The sequence below is a fragment of the Polypterus senegalus genome, chromosome 8, assembly GCF_016835505.1.
Source record: "Polypterus senegalus isolate Bchr_013 chromosome 8, ASM1683550v1, whole genome shotgun sequence".
NCBI lineage: Eukaryota > Metazoa > Chordata > Cladistia > Polypteriformes > Polypteridae > Polypterus > Polypterus senegalus.
The window spans coordinates 57,565,382-57,586,744 of record NC_053161.1 but is presented as its reverse complement, the minus strand read 5'-3'; the positions used below and the strand labels follow the sequence as shown (position 1 = coordinate 57,586,744).

Below are 21,363 nucleotides of genomic sequence, written 5' to 3'. Positions count from 1 at the left end.
CTGTTTTCTAATAAAGCTACTGGGTTGGAACGAAATCCTGCAGCCACTGTGGCCATCTGTGACTGACGCTGATCACCCTTGACTTGGAGTATCAAGTGTGATTTTATTTTTATTTTTCGCTTCTTGGACTTAAGTTTTCCTTAGTTCTATGGCCAATGTTGTTTAGGTTGTTCAAGTTTTAACTCCTGCATCTTCTAACCCTTCCTTTGTTTACAATCTATAACACAATTACTGGGAAGGAGATTGACATCAAAACAACATTACCAATGACAACTCCCATGTGGCCTTATGTAAAAAGCAAAGACACCCAAAGTAGTTATTAACTGTATGTAGTGTTTTAAGAAATATGATTTTCCTTATTAAAAATAGATAGTACAGTCTTTTCTGTAATGCTGTCTTCAGGGCAGAATCCAGCTGTTTTAGTCTCTAAGACTGTGGTTTTAATGCTGAATTGGGAAAAGCCAAGTACTGTATTTGGTCTGCCAAGTGGTTTGAGGGCATCTGTGACATGTTTAATAGACATCTTGACCCAATGCACTATGACTATAAGGAACAAAAGATATTTTTTTTTTGTGAAAGGCTCTCACTAATTCACAATTTGGATCTTCAGCTGGTTACATTTAACACAGTTTACCACTAGATGATCGTAGGAAATGATATGAAATGGATTTGTCAGTCTGAAAAAAATTATTAAAATGCATTCCCCTTCAATTGGAATGCTCTAATTAAAAATGGACATTACTAACTTTGTCTGGTAAAAACCGACTAAAATGCGACCTGTAGAAGATTCAAATTGGGAATGATCTCATCAAGGATCCACTTCCCTGGATCATATGTTTTACGTATGCTCTACACTTATGCCATTTTGCATTCTCAATTTTTGCATATCTCTCACATAATCAAACAGCAATATTCAAAGTAACACAAATTGGGATAACTTTATGTAATAATAATGTAATATTCTATTATCTTTACAAATATTTATTTTCAACTGAAAGCATACTAAACTAGATCATATAAGCCATAGAAGAAGTCATGTCTTATACTAACGTAAACAAGGCAAACAAAAATTCTCTGTGTGAGAAACAGTTCAAGATTCTAGTAACTTCTAATCACTTCTACACTGAGTTTTGCTTATAAGATTTTCCCCTTTACTTCTTAAGCTTTGGATTCCTTGCTCAGGTACTCTGACTCAAAATTTACTTAGCTATTTCATTCTTAGATTTGTTAATGTACCAATGCTGCTGTCCTTCATCTGCCTGTGGAGTTGTCTACATATTGATTTGTAATCGGTCTTAGTAAATCCTGCAGTTGGCTGTATTGTCCAATTCAAATCTACATCCTTCCAGATGATGCATATGCTCAACTCATAGTGAAATTCATGAATTTAATGAAGAAGATATGCAGGATTAAACAATAGAAATACTTACGCAACAATATGACGAATAGGTAATATATTATAAAAGGAACATTTTAATTTAGCAAAGGAACATTTTAATTTCTTAATTTGTTAATATTTAAATGTAAAAAAAAAACAGATTTTTATTATAAATTATGAAATGCAAACACTCACCATTCATATCCATTAATTTGGGTCTTCCCTGGAATCAGGCGTTTTCCTTTATAGTAACATGGACATTCTATATTTGATACACATGTTCCTTCATCATTCATATATTGTCCATTCAAGCACCCACAGCCATCAACTGGATGGCTCTTCACATCACAAGAAATGTCATACTCAGATAAGGACTGGCAGGTATGGTTGCAGGACACCATGTTGTAAATGAATACCTGATTGGAAGGGCACTGCGGAACTGGTAAGAAAAATGAAAAATTGTTAAAATGAATATACTGAGAGTGAATTTAAGATATTTGTAACATTTTAATTAATTATAGTAATATCTGGAATCCTTCAGAATATAATTTTGGGTTACACTACCTACAGTCTGGAGCTTTTGAGGACATAAAGCACCAAAATATATGACTGAAAGAGAAGATGTGCAAATGCAAATTTTAAAAGAGGTTGTATTGCTGGGTCCTTCAGTACTGTATAACAAAATTAGGCTCGGACCTTTTCACATTTTGTTGTAATACAACTTTGATTCTGAGAGGATTTAATTTAGCTTTTTGACACTGATCAACAGAAAAATACTCTTTAATGTCTAAATAAAAACAGATCTCTGCAAAGTGATCTAAAATAATTACAAATTAAATACAAAATAATAAAGGGAACCCATTTGTAAGGGATTTCAGAACTTGGAAGGCTTCAGAGGTTGTTCTGCTTACTTTGATTTCTGGCATACTTAACATGCTTCTGAACATTAAAAGGAAACCTATGAATAACAGAGACAACCATGATGGTCCTCAGGGAAATAAGGAGACCTGTCTCTTCCAGCCACATAAATGCTACACCAGGTATCAAAGAATGAGAGCGGAATTTAACAATAGTAATTCACAGATGGTCACAGGAAGTGACAGAAGTCTCTAGAAGGGTGGGTTATGGTTCACTTTTATTTCTTTTCCACTAGAGTCTCCCTCTCTGCTAACTATGATTAGACTTGTTAGGTTGTCAGAAGTCAAGGAATAAAACATTTCTTGTGTTTCTTTCAGTTTTCTTTATTTTACCGTTCTTTTTGGTGGTATCTGATTCATTGTTATTTTGTAAAGCTGGGGATTAGAACACTGGATGTTGCTGTGCATGTGGGCCCCACACAGTTGGAAATGTGACATCATGTTGGCCACCCTTTTTAAGTTGAAGCTGCTTGTTTATACACATATGGATTTTATTTAAAATAAAGGAAAGACTAAGCAAAATAATTTCTTAAGAAATTCAGTTCTAAGAGTTAATTAGGTTTAGGCCCTCTGATTGTTTAGTGACTTTAAATTGTGTTTTACCCTGTGTATTTATAGTGTGTATATGTATAGTTTGCTGATCTCAGTCTTTTATTATATTAATCCCTGATGTCATCTGATTACCCTGTTGGCTGTCTTTAATAAATCTTCACCACTTGATTTTCTTATCTGTACCAATTCTGCTTCTCTTTTGATTAAAGTGAACATGACATTTTTTACTTTTCTGTTGTCCAGCAAGAACTATGTTGACTTTAATTTGTTTTGAGCTAATGTAGTTACATTAGCAGTACTTGCACTAATTTGGTCCCCCTTAGATAGTCGGCACCAACTTAATATCAGAGCAATATCAATTGCTTAAAACAACCTGCAGCAACCCATTGCGATACACTTTGAAAACTGTACATGACCCATTCTTTTCTTGAGTAAAGTTACCTCTGTAATGTGATTTCACTGAAGAATAGACAGAATTAATTTCAAATATAAACAAGATGGTTAATAACAAATTTGAATGGGGGCCTGACAAAATATGAATCATTTATTATCATCGTAATAGAGATAAAAAGAGTGCAAGAGGCAGAAGAATCCACACATGTAAGAAATGCACTAGACCATGATCTATTGGGGAGACCTTATAAAGTTATCCATAACACAGTTCCGCATTCAGTTGAATACTCCAAATTTCACTTTCCCACTAATTTCGTCTCAAACACTAGTAAGAAGCAAAACCCAAAATTAGAGGTGCTTGGTGCTGGTGTAAGTCACAGAGTGACAATATAACCTGTACAGGTGTCTGGGTTTCCTTTCCGGAATGCAATAAGATTAATACTGAATTAAGCTACCGCTCTGCTTAGAAATGATCAAAGGGCTCTGTTGAAATTGCCATTGATAACTCTGCTACTTGGAAATGAAGTATATTCATTTCAGAAAACTAATACGAGAAGCTACAGAAACATATGGATTATTTAATCTTTATGAACTGTTGACCAGTTTTCAATATCTGCATGTGTAATGAGCTACAGATTAGAATTTCAAAAAGCTTCATGTATTTACTGGTTCAACAATCCCTCACCAAGTTCTGCAGGTGGTTTCACATTTCTGAAAAGGTTTTTGGTTTCGTCTGTGTATTAATATAAAGTTTTTGAGAAATAGCTTGGATGTACTTTCATGGATTTCAATATTGTTGGGACAATATTCTTCCTTCAGATAAGTATAAAAAGTCGTACTGGTTATTCATCTTTTCAATTAGTTTTTTGGTTCAAGCCACCAATATCAGCAGTAATTTCAGGATTCTCATTTCCTCCAAGTGTCACCTTAATCCACAACTCAATGACAATCTGAGTTTATAAGAACCACATGAAGACCTGAATGTTCCATAAGTGGTTCTTTAACAATACATGCTAAAGACATCATGAATATATGGTGGGTTAAAAAGTTCTCTCTCTCTCTTTAAGAACTTTGGTCCATCCTTAAAGCTAACCTCAAGGCACATTAGATCACGTAGGATTGTGAAACAGCAAGAATTTGTGGTTTATTAGTTAGATTAACCTTTCTTTTCACGTGTTGTGGCTAAAACCAGAAATAATGCATGTTTTTTGCATCATAAGTCTGTTCCTCCCTAGTGAAAACTAATGATTCACTAGACTAAGGTTCAGAACATGTCAGAATTAATTCAAGAAAACTCTAATGTTCAGGATTTGGCACATTAGTGGAAATATGGCTGGAAAGATCAAACCTTGGTACCTATAGAATAGCCATAGCAATATGATTTGCATTTGTTTTTCTTAAGCAGAACTGTTTAGGATGATTTAGTGTCCCTTCTGTCATGATTCTCAGTGTGGTGTAATTCCAACTGGAAATGGGTAACTGTCAATATACACAGACCACTCATTCCACAGTTTTGCTCTTTTTGACAACACCAAAAAAGATAACAATGTGGAAGTATTATCTCCAGGAAAGGATTGATATTTAAAGAACAAGATGTTGAATCAGTATATTCTACAGTTGTCAGAGTGAGAACAAGAGAAAAGAAAGAAAAATTGTGAAAGAAAATCAAAATATTTTGTACCAAATTATGAATGAATAATTAAAGACTCCCAATCTAATGGTGTTTCCTCCTGCTATTGTGGATTAATAGTTGTAGTTCATTTTCTTTGCTGAAAGAATGCTCGGTAGCTCTTGCTGTCTTGTTTACAAGTCAAAATCTTTCTGTTGCAAAGGTCTTGAATTGCATATTAAAACACTTTTTTTTTTCTTAACTCATCATTGCAGAGGCTGTTAGATGTACAATAGTGTAATCTCTGAATAATGCATGACACGTTTTCCTTTGTGCCATTGTAAGATGAAATGAACACTTCAGTCTTTTAAACTTTTACCTTAAGGCTGATATTATAGTAATATAAGATTGTTTATTTTTAGCTTTTTAGGTAAAAACTGCACCCTAATTAGGGGACAAAGTAAACCACATACCACACTCTTCACCCCTCCAGTTTGTCACATTCTGGCCATTTGCACTGCAGGCTTTTACATAGTTTTCCAAAGCAGCACACATGCATTCTTGAGGCTTGTCACAGAGGCAGGTGCTGGTAATGCATTGCTAAAAGTTGAACAAAGCATATGAATGGTTTATTTAAAAGTTCTTAATAAGAATTTGTTTTTCAAGAATTTTATGACAGATATCTCTAACAAGCGAGGACTGGTACCTCTTTCCTGTACCAGTGATTGTTTTCTTCGTGTTTTGACTTGCATTAGGATTATTACCAAATTACTAAAATCAACAACACACACTGTGAGAATAAAATCTTGAAAAACTGTACAATGCTTTGTTTTAATTATTGGCATAGCAATGTGTGTCAAATATACAACAAACCAAAATTAACCATATGATAATTATCAGTTTCAAAAAATGTAAAAAATTCAGAAAGCCTTCATAAATTATGCCACAACAGACACCTGCCCTAAGGACTGGTTTAGCTTTAAGGTTATGACTTCTCAGTCTTGTCTAAAATAATGCAGTTTTTAAAAACATATTGGAAATCTTGGGTGAGTCTTAACATTTATGTGTTAAAATCAAACATTTAAAAGCTGCTGGTAATGTATGATGTAATTATATTGTGTAATGACTATAATTACATTAGAGCTTGTTTATGTATGTAATTGTACTCCAGCTTTCAAAAATGTACTTTTCTCAGAGAATATTAGTTTCATGTTTCCTTTTAGCCTCCACCCTAAAAAGTTTTTGTATGTATTCCCATTCTGCAGCATCTGTTTCAGAAATAATTAAAGGTGTTGTAAAACTGTTTAAGTTAATTTTTCATACATTATTAGATTTTACAATTTTAAATAATACTATGCTTAGAACACTCAGTTATTATGGTAAACTCTACTCAAATGGTCAATGGCCAGTAGAGTCAAGTTCAGTAAAAGAGCAAAGTAGCTCAGGTTACTTATAAATGGCACTGGTGGTGCCACCTCTGTGTGGCATCAAACCTCAATCCAGACCCTTTTCATGTGTAGCTCCTAGCTAGTGGAACAAGATTCTCACCAAAAGCACCACACATGTAAAGAGTTATTAATTTTTAAAATTACCTGAAGAGTTTCTTATTTGGTGAATTTCTGCCTGACTGATATCAGCTGGGAAGTTTTTGTAATCGAGGAATAGTAAATAGTTTATATTTTGTTCTGAGCTTTTCACTTGTGAGGATCAATTTTGTGCAAGAAATCCTGTGTCCTGTTACATTTCTTCCCAAACAGTCCCCTTGACTGATGTTTACTTAATTCTGTTGACCTCTAGTATGCAAATATATGTACACTAAAGGTAAAAGTGAAATTCAAGGGACTTACCTTATAATAATTGTTATATTCAACAAAGGAGTGGCATTGGGCAAATAATCCAAGGGGATCCTTGAGCACAGCACAGTGTTCCTCGGCATATTTTGCTATAAAAATATTTATAATTATTTATTGAGCTATTCATAATATTGTTAAAAACAGACACAGAAAACATAGGCATTGTATACTATAAGCATTACATACATCCATTCATTCTTTTCTTTTGTGAAGGGGCATCAGGCAGTCAAGGGAGATGTATCTCCTGTGATGTATACAACAGTGTATGCTGTCACACAGAGCCAGATATAGGCTCAACCGTATTAATATTCAAGAGAGCTCTGTTAATAAAGGCCCTCTTTATAAGTATACTTTTTTGGTTTATTATTATCTGTTGTGTCAGTCACAGTGATTTGTGCTTGGGCCAAAATAATGGTAACATTCAACTACTGAATTATCATACTGGCATACCAATTATACCCATAACATAAATGTGAAAACTGTGTAACTTAATTATGATTTCCTTTTGTATGCTTCATATCTTCATGGTATTGGGTATTTTTTAATTGTGCAATTTTAATAGTTAAAAACAGAATCCAATGTCATAATATTATTAAGTGGAAACTCCTAAATATGATGTGTATTGTTATATTGAGCAATCTATTTCATGATCCTCCTTAAGTATTTGAAGTTAATAACTGTATATCTACTCTCTCTATATATAAAATCCTAAGCCTAAAAGTGCAACAATTTTGTGCAACGATTTAATGTGACATTTTTATGTCATGTTTATTGTCACGTTTTAAATCGGGCTTATTTTAAAACCTTCATATATATGTTTGGTATCATTCTTTTCAGAATTTATCGAACTTTAGTGTGATGTAGTTAGTTTTCAGTTTCTTATTCCTTTTTTAAATTAGAAACTAAAAAATATCAAGAACTCACATCCCGCGAGACGAGACTTAACCAAGAGTGCCAAGAAACTTAACCACGCCTGGGGCCGGAAATAAAAGACAAAGAGTAGGACAGCGGCTGTATAGAATTTTAAATGTTCAAAGTGCCACACAAGATGCAGATCATGCAGCACGGCAGCAGCAGCAAGCCAACAGTTGATTGACCAAAGAGAAGGTAAAAAAAAAAAAGTATTTGTTTCCCATTCTTTCACCATTTAAGAGGGGGTTTCAAAGGAGCGACTGTATCTCCTTAGGGTGCGTTCAGCCCCCCACTTCACAATGTGAGCGGCAGATTGGCTGTAACTGGTGGTTGGGCACCAAAAGTGCCGGGGGGCTTGTACCCCTAGTATTTAATATAACATTAACTGCTATTTTCATTCGCAACACAGAACCTTTCAGAGCCAGGGTTGATCTTTCCACATATTTGACACCCACTTTTAAATTTACATTCTGTCACACATAACTACTACTGCTACATATTGTATGTATGTGATACTATAAAAGGGGAACAAATATTACTGTAATAAATGTCATACAACGAAAAACATGGCACCCGCAATACAATACATCTCTGTTCCTCCATCTAGCTCCCCATTCATTTTTAAGAAGCCACTCACTCCATTACAGAGGTATAGGTGGCCATTGTCTATCCTGGCAGTTTAGAGTACAAGGTTGACAAAAACATCTGATAGGACATCAGTATATCTTGCCCTTCCTGATACACACAAAATGTAAATATTGCAGTCACCTATCTATCAGTAAAGCCACTATATTTTAAATAAAATGGTTAGCACTGTTAATTATTACTTGAATTAGAATGTGTTTTATATACATTCTGGGGAAAAAAAAAAACTTACCATAATCTGATCTAGTACATTCTGGGTATATGTTTTCGCATTGCTCAGACTGTGTTGCCCAAGACATGGCAAAGGAATCAGCAGTTGGTTCTAAAATTCCACTGCTTGCCATGAATTCATCCGTAACTATGTCATTGTAGTTGCCACAGAGGCCTGCAAGTAAATCAAAATATGCCAATGAAACATGCTTTGAAATGCCATTTTCTTCAAATCCAAAGGAATACCCTGTTTAATCTACATTCAATCAATCAATATTTACAGTATTTTAAATAGCACCAGCACATTGCTGAGCAAACAAGACTACAATACAATATCAAATATACAAATTGAGTGTTAAATATTAAAAATAGTGCTAGGTATCAGGATTCTGGAAGCATTCTTGACAAATTTTAAACAATTATGTAAAGGAGCTATACATATTATGCACAGTTACAGTATAGAACTTCAGGAGTATAGACAAGAGTATACAATATAGAACCAAAATAGTGACTGAAAAAAGAAACTGAATGCATTGATAATTATGGACAGGGCTTTCAAAACATATATTGAGGTAGTGACAGTACAATTACAATGAGTAGCTGCAGGTCTGGAAACTTGTAAATGTAGAGATAGCAATTAAAAAGTCAACGTGAACAGGTAAGAGTTCAGGTGGGACATACAGAGCATCATGAATTGACCAAGGGACAGAGCTGTTTCTGATCATGGAAGGCAAAAAGCTAAATGAGCATTTAATAAGAGCTGAGTAACATAAAATGAAGGAGGATAGCATTACAAGATCTTAACTGTCTGATGGATTTATTTGGTGTAGCAAACATACTATAATTTTCTAGAGTAAAAGAAATAGCTCTATTTGTTGTAATACAGTTATAAAGTGGTCTTTGATATCTGATAGAAAGCCAAAGTAAACAAGTGACAGACAACTACTGTGTTTCTTAGTGTTTGATTTAAGTGTATACTTTGGCAACTGTCTGAACCTGTTGAGAATTTGCACAATAAGACAGAAAAAGGAAATAGCAGTAGATCGTTCAGTGAGTGATTAAAGGCTTGGCAGGATACTTCAGTTGAAATACCAAGCTGTTGTTTCCTTTCATATTGAGCAGGAATGGTACTGTTACAACCCCAGCTCTCTCTCCCTATTTTGAACCATCTAACACTCGGTGAATTCTGCTACACAGTGCTAGGAAGGCCCAACATCAATGGATCAAGAAGTTATGTCACTTTGTACACTTGGCCACCACAAACCAATTACTTCTATAATAACTTTTTAAATACCTTTTGCCTAAAACAAAAAAGGATAAAGGATTGTGAGGCTTCCCTTTCACAAGCTGCACTCATACTAAAAATCAAGATTAAGATCTTGATCGAGATGTTTTCAATAATGATGTGTTCAGAAGGATTCAGGGAGAGTAATAGTGAACAAAGGTTTACTGAGCAGCTCTTTCTTGGGGGATTAGTGAAAGAGTTGTTAAGAGTCGTTAGAAGTATCGTTACAGACAGAAAGCTTCCTTAATCTTTCAACATATTAAAGAACATTCCTAAATTCTTTAATAACAAAAAAAAGCAATATTTGAAACCAGCATTTCACTTCCTATTAGTTTGTTTTTTTCTTCTTTTGCTTATGTCTTTAACAATGGCCTTCCATTTGTTGGGTTAAACTACAGATGCCTCACTGTGCACACTGCTGTATTTTATAGTGCAGTGATGTCGGCCTTTAGCGCTATTTCTTTATATATTGTGTTACCTAGCAATATGACACAAAATGACGGTGCCCATGACTACCTGGGGGTCAATGTACTGTAGATGTTTAAAGGAAATACCAATGCACAAAATGGTGACATAATGATGTAATCTTGTAATGACAAACATGTCAAAACAAGACAAAAACATCAACAGATAATTAATTGCTAATGTTTTCCTGACACTGGGTGGTTTCTGGCCTTATTGATATCACTTTAGGACACCGGTGTTATGGAGTGACAGATGGGCTACCCTGTCAATCGTCACTCCAGTATCATTCTTGGAGCAGTTTACACACAAGAAACAAGAGTGTTAAATGGATTCCCCTCCTATCTCACCTAATGATTGAGAAAACAACAAGATGATGTCTCTTTCATGAAAAAAATACATTTTCACTACAGAAGAAATGCAGAATTAAAAAGACAGCTACAATCATGTGAACCTCCAATGCTGAACTCAGTGGAATACTTAAAAAAGAATGATTATTGTTCAGTATTCTTAAAAGAACTTATTCTTTATTAATAATCACACTAAATATTGTGACCACAAGGAGGCGCCACAGAGGCCCAAACCCAAGACACAGTAAAGCACCAGACATTTTGGAATAAAAAAAAAGTAAATGTTATTCTTCACAAGCACCTCTCCACAATCCTCCAATAACCAGATACAGTAACATTACAAATAAATTCACCAATTTTTCCTCCTCTCTACTTCCCACTGAACATTTCCAGGCATTTCCGGGTTGTGTGGAAGCCAGGGTAGTCCTCCCCCACGACAGCTCCTTCTAGTGGTCTACAAAGACCGCCCCAACAGGGCTGCATTTCGAGTCTCCAACTCCCATGCCACCTTGTAGGTGACCTGATCAGGTTTAATTCAAAGGGATACTGCCACATGTCATGGGTTGGTCGGGGGGATTTAGGGTGATCTGCTCCTGCCGAGTCTGTTTGCCTGCTCCTTCCATTATGCTGGGCATAAATCTTTCCTTTGTCCCAGCCAGGATGCCTGCCCTTTCTTTATTATATTTACAGTGTAACATACACAAATTAACAGAAAACACAAGTAATTCTGTGTGGCATTAAAGGTGGTCTACCTTTGATTAGGCCCTTTGCTTCCACAGGTAACATCACATAGAGCTGCATGACTGGAGCTATCTGAATCTGTAGCTTCATAGCAAAGGATGTTTGCACATAAATATATTGAGAACATTGCCAGGAAATGGCCACAGCATCTGAAAGGTAAAAAGAGTAAGGGATTAATCCTTAACTATATTATTACTATAAAATTGTGTTTAAAGGAAAAGAGGTCTGTATCTGACTTGAATTACGAAATCTTAACCATTTTCTAAAATGTAAACATTAACAATACTTTTAACTGCATTTCTTTAAAACCTGATACAAAGAATTCAAAAAATGACCATAATATGTGTACAAGATTTCATTAATTATCTCACTGCTATTTGGTGGAGGTTGAAGTGGTCCCCCACTGTCTATTTATAGTGCTCTGAGTAGGTTAGAAAAACACTGTTTAAATTTAATTTATTATTATTATTATTATTATAGTTGACCAATGTAGTGCTAACTTAATTCAGATATGTTAATGAGCTACAATAACACGGAAATTGCTTTAAATGTAAGATAGAAGTGGTATGGCTGAAGTTAAATGCAACATATTTTAAGAAGAACACACTAATAAATTCCACTATACTAGGTAAAATGATGTGTCTATTGTGGAGCAATCTGAAGAAGTTGTATTGTATATAGCATATTTTGACAGAAATAGACCAGCTCATATAATATCTAGTAATGCTTGCAAACTCATCGATTAATTCAGTTGTTTTGTAATTCTGAATAGGCTTACCTGATCCTGTTATTAATAACTTTGCCCATGTACATAACTGAATGTGATGTGTTAATCAGTTTTGGCATATGCCTGAAGACAATTCATCAAAATTAGATAGGTAAACATTACAAAAAATGAACTTATAGATATCATCTTATTTGTAACCTTTTTTTACCTGATTTGTAGTTACTTGTGATTATTTTAGAACCAACTCCAACTTTTTCACTAGAGAAACTGTATGTAATCTGTTAAAAAAAGAGTGACATTTTATCAAATAATCTTATTTCTGAATAATGAACATGCTGCTTCACAGGGCATTTTTAAAAGATTAATCAGCATGGGCTCATATGAGGGTATTCAAAAACAAGTATTTCAAGTTATGGATGATGCATTCACAAAGGAAGAAGTTCTTTAACAAGGCATATGAAGAATCAGAGCAACAATTAAATCATTAATATTAATAAGATACATTAACACTAAGAAAGGAAAAATGAACCACGTTAGAGACATCTGAAATTGTGATTTGAAGTAACACTAAAAGAATCGATGAGCAGGACTGTGAGAGTAACAAATACTTTTGAAATGAAAGGCCTATACCTTCTTGAATCAATCTAGTGAGAAAATTCAATAAGACTAAAAGATAACAAAGATGTTAAGAAATGTCATAATAGAAAATGGATCATCTTGAATTCTGCTCTTCAAATAGAACACAAGTGAATGAACACAATAACAACTGCTATATCCTATTATAGCTAATCATTCAATTATCCTTTCTTTTACCCTGTCACTTTCTAAAGCTGCTTTTCCAGTCAGTTTCACAGAGAGGTGGACCCTATATAATGGCAAAAATGGACAAAGAACAAGAATCGGCATAGGAAATCACTATCCTTACATACATGCCCACTGACAGTTGTGTAATGTATTACTGCCTTAAGAGAATTTTTTTTAACTAATGAAGAAAACATAAATGACTTGATGATATCCACATAAACACAAGCACATCCTAATTCCAGACAGAGTGTACCCTACCCTGAAACTAAGCATTTAACCAAACATTGAAATAGATGTCATAGTACATTAGTCATTAATCCCTAAAACCCAATGGCACACATCATGTTTACTGTATTATCTACTGTGATGGATGGCCAGAAATATTACCTGGCCAGGGCACCAGCTGGTTAGAAGGACCGGGAGGGAGAGCATCCACAATGTATTACTTTCCCCAAGACGCTAGAGGGCAGTCCCCCTTGGTGGCTGTGGCACCACAGATTCCCATAGGACACACTAGGAGTTGGAGCTTGATGCAGTCCTGTTGGATTCCGTGGGGGTCGCTAGGGGGAGCTGCTGAGACAGTAGAGGCCTGCTATGTTGGGCTTTCACCTCACCTGGGAGTAACTCTAGATGTTGCTAACGAATCACCTGGGGCATTCCCAGGAAAGAAGCTGCCCGCCTTCACTCGGAGCCAGAGTCGTGAGGAAGAGGACGAAGTTCGCTAAAGAGGAGTGGAAGTGCCAAAAGAGAGAAGAAGAAAAGAAAGTATTGTGTACTTTGCTTACTGCTGCACTGGGCTGTGTTGCAAAAAGCTCTTCTCACGGGAATAAACGTGTGCTCTGCCTGGAACTCATGTCTCTGCCTATCTGTGTCAGGTTGGAGTGGTTCACACCAGCATGGTAAACGTAAAGAAATATGTTGACTGTGCAATCACAATTTTTTTTTTAAACTACCACTTGAAAACCACCAACACTGTATATATGTTATAGAAAAAGTTAAAAACTTACTGATTTAAATAAAAGTTGCACCCCTGTGAGGCATATGCTCTGGCCACACTGATCCAAAGTACCAGTTAGAGTCCACATCTGGTCCAGGCTCTTCATTTAAAACACAACCATTCAAAAAAATTAAGTGATCAGTGAGGATCTACAGTACACCACTAAATATACCAAAAAATGAAAAATATAATTCAGTATTCTTACATGCATATTGTGATAACATTTGTTTTTCATACTCACTGTTGCAATGACATACGTGCAGATTCCATTCACTGTGTAGGATCTCCCATCAAAAGTTGTGAAGAAGGAGCCACTTTCAATTTTACAACGAGATGTGCAGTTTTCCCGTACACATTCCCATTTTCCACTTTTGCACAAACTATAAATTAATTTTAGCAGTGAACCATTATTAAAACATAATGTATTTACTTTGTAATGATTTAAGTAATCTTTAAACCACTTATTCATTATTATATTCATTTTTTTTTAATTTGCTACTTACCATGACTCGCATAATGATTCACGGCTTTCTCCGGATTGATAAACAACATCATGATATTCACAAGGACACTGCTCTATTGGCACACACTGGGCTTGTTCTTCAAGGTCATTAAGAATTGTGCCTTAAAAAATAAGTGCCCACAAATTAATGATTCAGCATGAATGGAATTTGATGTTTACTGACTAGTAAATTAAGTAAACTTCATAACTCAGTGTGTTTATTTATATATTTGCATTACATGGAATAATTAGTCCAACTATAAGGACCCAGGTGACAATGACCTGTAAAGAATTTAGCATTTCTCAGCCTATAGAAATGAGCACAATTTTTAGTAAGTGGTCTGTCTAAAGGTGTGTGGAGCAAGTATGGGAAGGGATGCCCCATAACTGGTTTCCCTGAAGTAGATTCACAGGGGTCCTCAAACTGCTGTATGTATGGTAGGACATAGTGTCAAAACTATTAGTTTTTATGCTGCTGAATAAGGTAGCTTATCTGATTATCTTCTCCCAGAACATTTCCTTTTCTACATTCTGCCAGTCAGTTCATCTGTATGTGACGAAGAGAGAAATTTACAAAGAGATTACAGGGATCCTGATACACATAAGGTGGGACATGCTGCCCAATTTCCAGGTAGTTTTAACACCAGCACCATATGCAGATAACATCAGGTTCAGAAGGCAACCCCATAATCTTGCATTCATAACAACAAGAATAGCTGTTTCTTAGAACTCATGTGTGTTTTACTGTTTTGTACTGATGTTTCTGCACTGAATTTATTTGTATTGTGGCTCAATAACTATATTGACAATAAATATTGTTTGGCAATTTGTAGTGGTGCAGTTTTAGAAAAATTATCAAAAACAGAAAAATATGTAATACTATAGCATAGTGCGACAGTATTTAACAATGGCAGTAATTACTATCTATAATTTCCACAGTGTATAATAAACATTCAAAGTACCCACACGATAGACAGGAACTCTATTACAGAAGGTTCAACTGTGTCAAGTAATGTGTTTTTAAAATACCATGGCTTACTTTATTATTATTTCTCTGTATGTGAATCTATAGATTTCAAAATGAAATAACAGAACAACTGAGTGTGGCTTCTATCCATTGGTAGCAGTAAGAATTAATGGTTCAGCCATCTAGCATCCATGAGATGTACACGTTACCCAGTTGATCTTAGCATTACAGAACTGCACTATAACAAGAAGGTTTGCTGGTAATATCAGAAACAGAATCAGAAATCAGGTTATGGACCAGTTAAACTAATGTGTGCTAGGAATTTGTCTTGATAGCATTGGTGCAAAAGGCTTTGATGATGCACTGCAAATTGGTCTTAGTCCAAACCAGACAGTTACAGATGAAGTCACAATGGACTCAATGATGGCTGTGTAGAATTGGACCAATATTTCTTGTGGGGGATTGATTTTCCTCCACTGACGCAGAAAGAACATTCTCTGATGGACTTTCTTAATAATGTATTTGATGTTACTTACCCACTTAAGGTGTTGTGACGGCACAGTGCCCAGAAATATAAATGATACTATCATCCCAATGACTGAGCCATTTAAGGCAAGTGAATGGGGAGCAGATGTCTGTTTTCTGAAGTCTATCATCATTTCCTGATTTTTTTGAATGTTAAGGTGAAAATTATTATGCCTGAACCACAATGTCAGATTTTCCACCTATTGTCTGTATATGGATTCATCATTGTTTGAAATGAGGCCTATCAGTGTGATGTCATCTGCAAATTTAAGAAGTTTGACAGATGAAGCTCCAAAGTTACAGTCGTTTGCATAAAGTGAGAACAGTAGTGGGGAAAGGGCACATCCCTGTGGTGCACCAGTACTCAGGGTTAATGGGTCAGAAATGTGTGCCCAACTGCATGAACTGTTTCCTATCTGTAAGAAAGTCATTGATCCAATGGCAAGTTGAACTGGGTGAGTTTCTTATCTTGGAGCTCTGGGATGATTGTATTGAAAGCAGAGCTAAAGTCCACAGACAAGATCCTCACATATGCCCCTGACTTATGAAGGTGTTGGTACATAAAGCTCAGAACTAAATTCACTGCATCATTCACAGACTGGTATGCTCCGTATGCAGACTGAAATGGGTCCAGGAGGTCTTTTTTAGGTTGAGATAATTCAGAATAAGGCGTTCAAAGGTCTATATTACCACACAGGTAAAAGCTACTGATCTTTAGTCATTCAGTAATTCTTGTTTAATGGTATGATGGTGGAGGTCTTGAAGCAGACAGGAACAGTGCACAGATGCAGAGATTGGTTAAACAATGTCTACAAATACTGTAGACAACTGGTCTGTACAGTGCCTGAGTGTGAAAAGGGGAATAAAGTCTGGTCCTGCAGCTTTTTATAATATTTTTGATTAAGCTGCAGTCGTCTTTTGCAGTGATGACAGGAGGGGGAAACTGAGAAGTGTAGAGTGATAAAAGTGAAACTTTCAGGTAGCTTTATGTCCTATTGTGTTTCAAAGTGGCGGTGAAAATGATTTAACTGATTGGCCAGAATGGAATCAGCAGAACTGTTTGTTTGTTTCTCGTAATTAGTGACCTGTTTAACACCTCTCTAAACTGATGTGCTATTGTTTGCAGACAATTGTTCCTGTAGCTTACTGTATATGAGTACTTTGTTTTAACACCTTTGATCCCTCTCTCCGAGGTATACTTGGCTTTCCTCAAGATTGCCACATCTGAAAGCACACGTTTTTGCTCTGATGCAGTTGTCAAAGCCCTGGGGTGAGCCAAGGCTTATCATTGCTAAACTTCACAATTGTTTTTTGGAATGCAAATATCTTTACAAAAAACTAATATATGAAAGTTACATCATCAGGACATTTATTAATGTTGGAGTTTGCTGTTTTGAAGGCACTCCAGTCTATATAGGCAAACAGTCCTGAAGTTCCTCTATTGCCTTGCTGGTCCACTTTTTAACTGCTCTTTTTACTGAGTTTACAGTTTTCAGTTTTTGTTTGTAAGCAGGAATTAGGTGAATGATAAAATGATCAGAATTACCAAGGGGGTCATGCGAGAAGGCATGATAAGCATCCTTTAATAGCTGCATAGCAGTGATGCAGAATATGTCTAACTCTGGTAGGGCAATTTATTTGCTACTGATATTTAGGAGGGACCTGGTTAAAACTGACAAGGTTAAAATAACCCAAATTAATGAGTTGCAAGTCCAAATTATCTTTTTCAATCTCAGTTTACATCAGTGAGTCGCTGCTGTACTTTACAAGGGCACCAGCTGGAGTCAAAGAGCAAAACTCATGTGGCAACCAAAGATCTCTCTTAGGCTAAAATAAAACTTAAAAACAAACACACAAATAACATTTTTGTCATTTTTCCTCTTACCATTAGGACATTGACAAGATATTGTTTCTTTCGTATCAGTAGGTGATGGGTTGGAGCAAGTTGGGGGTTGTGCAGGGCCAGATTCTGTAAAGATCATGTCTCCAGGGCAAGAAGGGGTTGCTGCATGAAGAAAGAAAAATGATGGTACTAAATTAAAACTGTACAATTTAAAAGATTCCGATCAATATTTTATACTAGGCTGACCCGCCTTTTAAGTTGACCACTTCTTAAGGCAATTCAATATGTAGATCAATTTGATATTTTATACAAACTCATTAATTTGGTTATATTGCATTTGAGCGGTATTACTTTAATACTCATAGTTTCTGTTATTTTTGTGATGAAATTTAAACTTTTTTTCTATATTGCGGTCGCCCTTTTGAACCCCCCTGATATTTACTACGCGGTGAGGCATTTGTACTCCATCAACATTAATTATTTCCAGAGACATAATTTTGTCTATTTTTCCAGCGCATCGCGCACAAAAGCAAGGGAACGATGGGAGCACCAGAACTCTGCTCACATCATGTCGCTTCGTACCACAAGCTGCAAGTCTGTGTAAGTCTGTGATAAGCGGAATACCGCTACGCTTTCCACTCACGGGACGGAAGGACAATCCCGACCGCTTTTATATAGTAAGAAAGAAGAAGAAGATATCGCACAGTCTGGAGTAGAAAATCATCTTTTACGTGGAAAAACGAAAGTACAAATCCCATCATGCATTGCAAAATGGACGGGGCGTGTGTGAAAACCTGTGCTACTCGCACAGTCTGGAGTAGAAAATCATCTTTTACCTGGAAAAACAAAACTACAAATCCCATCGTGCATTGCAAAATGGACGGGGCATGTGTGAAACTCCGCACCTGCGTAGCACTCACGGAATGGAAGGACAATCTCAACTGCTTTTATATAGGATTGACCAGAAATATATTTCACTGACGAAAAAACTAAAATTATTGAATAACATGATTGAGTTATTTTTGCATTTTACTGACTTATTGTATGTTTTTACTCAGATACATTAAGAATATTTCAGTGACTGTAATGATATACAAATATGGTTATAATAATTAAGTTATCTCTTACGGCAGTTGGTTTCTTCTCTCCAGTTCCTTGGGATACTTTCATAAAGGGCTGTGAGTCTTTCAAGAGGGCACTGACGAACTACTTCTTCAAAGAATGCACACAATGCCGGACATGGAGTTTGGTCAGCACAACTGCAAGAATCTACTGCACACTGCTTTTCATAAGCCACTGCTTTTGGTGCTGGTATGCAGTAGAAAACGAAGTACTCTGAAATAATATTCCTACATGTCTAAAAAAAAAAAATATGTGAATGATATGAAAATCACAGAAGCAGCATTAAGGTAAGACATACTTTCAAATTTAACAGCATGCATTGATCATAATATTTGCATTTGTTAATGTGAAATGCACAAAATCACAAACCTCTTCCCATTGCCTGTGGATGAAAGACAGCTTACCACTGAATAGGCCTAAACAACTAAGATAGATACATAGAAGCTCTGTAAATAAATAAATGGAAATATAAATAGATATACAACACATTATGGTCTCAACACACACCTAAATGACTAATGGCACACATATTCACATATACTGTATATATGAATATTCCAATCATTCTGTATCTCTAATTACTGATCTGCATTCACAAGAAACTGAGCAGCCCCAATTTTCTCTACACAAAGAGGGCCGAATCCTTTACCCCTTCCTGATCTCGACCACTCTTAAATGAAACACTACCGATAAGGAATAACTGAAATCACTGCATGGCTTTCTGTCAATGATAAACTAATGTTTCATGGAGAGAATAAGTGATCACCCTTGGCAGATACATGTATGTGGATGTGATTTCTCTGTGTGATGTGTCTCTTAAAACCAGAAGAAAGGAAAAAAATGAGATTGTGATTGAGATATTTGGTGAATTGGTTACATTCAGTCAGTACAGATCAACTAACAATGATTTCTGAATGCTGATCAGTGATCAGGAATAGAAAATTATTAGATTATTTCTGCTTCACAAATAACTAATGTTTATTTCTATATATTATATTGTAAACAGCCACCCCCCAAAACACAAGCACCAATGGACACACACAGTAAAAACTAAGTAAGCGATATCTTGCATTAAAGTGAGAAGGGACAAGTAAAACCCAGAGTGCCATCCATTACTTATTTTTCAGAATCCTTTTTGAGTGTAGCATATAAGAAACATTGTTGCCTTTTATTAACTAACATTTTAATATTTTTCTTTATTCTCTTGTATCGGTTTAGATATATATTTTTGTTCAGATATACAGTATATACATCTGGTTGAATATATATACACTGGTTTGAATATATTTATATGTTGGTTCAGTGGGTACTTATTAGTCCTTTCTCATGTTAAGACAAGTTGGCTATGCTGTGCCTGCGAGTAAACCATTCTATTCAAACCAATGTATATATCTGAACTAACCTATATATCCAAACAGATGTATCTCAGCGGATGCACAGTATATATCAGAACAGATCTTTGTATCTAAACTGATCCTTTAAAGCCTAACAGACCTCAGCAAACAGTGGACTCCAACTCGTTCCCCCAACACACTTACCACACCCTCACTTATCATTGTGGAGTGTCTGAAAGTACAGCAGGGATCCTCTCCAGATCTGGGATTAAAATAGCAAAGAAACTGGCAAATACTTCACAGACTGTCCTTTTCAATGCTAAAAGCAAAAAGTCAACCACGGAGACAAGAAACACAGTTTACAGCATTCCATGCACTGCATGCCCAGCAGTATACGTGGGAAAGACATCTAAAAGACTTGAGACACGTATACAGGAACATCGCAATGCTATAAGAAGGAAAGTTGCACAGTCGCTGATTTACACACATATAAGGTTTCACCGGACAAACGTTTAACTGGGACACTGTGAAAGTAAAATTCCGGGCCAATACTAAGAGTTCCAGAGAACTGGCTGAATTGTGGCTCTCTACTGAAAACACCATTAACAGACAATGGTACATGAACCCAGCATATGCAGGCTTAAAGAGAAGAACATCTAAATAATAAAAAAAAGACTAAATGACCAACACCTTCCAAACACCCCTTTATTAATCCATCCCACCTTACAACCTACCCCTCCACCAGCTATACAGTAATACCTCCTGCGTTCCAGAACCCCCCGCGATAGATGAAAATCCACGAAGTAGACAGTTCTTTCTCACAATTAAAAGAATGCAAACATATCTTCTCTTCTAAGGAGCGCAGTCAGGAGCAGAGAATGTCAGAGAAAGAGCGAGATAAAAGCAAACAATCAAAAAATCAATACGTGCTTTTAAGTATGCCGAAGCACCGCAATAAAGCGGCATTTTGTAGAGGAGCATCCGTATCCTCTAGGCAAACAGCCTCTGTGCAAACAGCCCCTCTGCTCACACCCCCTCCGTCAGGCACAGAGAGTGAGAAAGATAGAGAGAAGCAAACATGCACTGCGCGGGAAGCATATCTTATATCATTGAGGAGTTTTAGTTAATATGTAATACATGCTCTGATTGGGTAGCTTCGCAGCCATCCGCCAATAGCGTCCCTTGTATGAAATCAACTGGGCAATCAAACTGAGGAAGCATGTAACCTAAATTAA

At 36.0% G+C, this 21,363-nt stretch overlaps 1 protein-coding gene across 3 annotated transcripts in view; it reads right to left on the bottom strand.

Moving 5' to 3' along the window:
- The window catches only part of LOC120533958 (mucin-19-like), a 114,961-nt gene that overhangs the window by 62,391 nt on the left and 31,207 nt on the right, over window positions 1-21,363 (bottom strand). For all 3 annotated transcript variants that reach the window (XM_039761113.1, XM_039761114.1, XM_039761112.1), the window contains exons 10-20: window positions 18,801-19,029; window positions 17,715-17,834; window positions 14,339-14,459; window positions 14,077-14,215; window positions 13,846-13,935; window positions 12,243-12,312; window positions 11,319-11,456; window positions 8,492-8,644; window positions 6,697-6,791; window positions 5,323-5,449; window positions 1,574-1,817 (exon numbers count right to left, since the gene is read on the bottom strand). In XM_039761113.1, coding sequence (XP_039617047.1) covers window positions 1,574-1,817; window positions 5,323-5,449; window positions 6,697-6,791; window positions 8,492-8,644; window positions 11,319-11,456; window positions 12,243-12,312; window positions 13,846-13,935; window positions 14,077-14,215; window positions 14,339-14,459; window positions 17,715-17,834; window positions 18,801-19,029 — 1,526 coding nt within the window. The remainder of the gene's footprint in view (window positions 1-1,573; window positions 1,818-5,322; window positions 5,450-6,696; window positions 6,792-8,491; window positions 8,645-11,318; window positions 11,457-12,242; window positions 12,313-13,845; window positions 13,936-14,076; window positions 14,216-14,338; window positions 14,460-17,714; window positions 17,835-18,800; window positions 19,030-21,363) is intronic.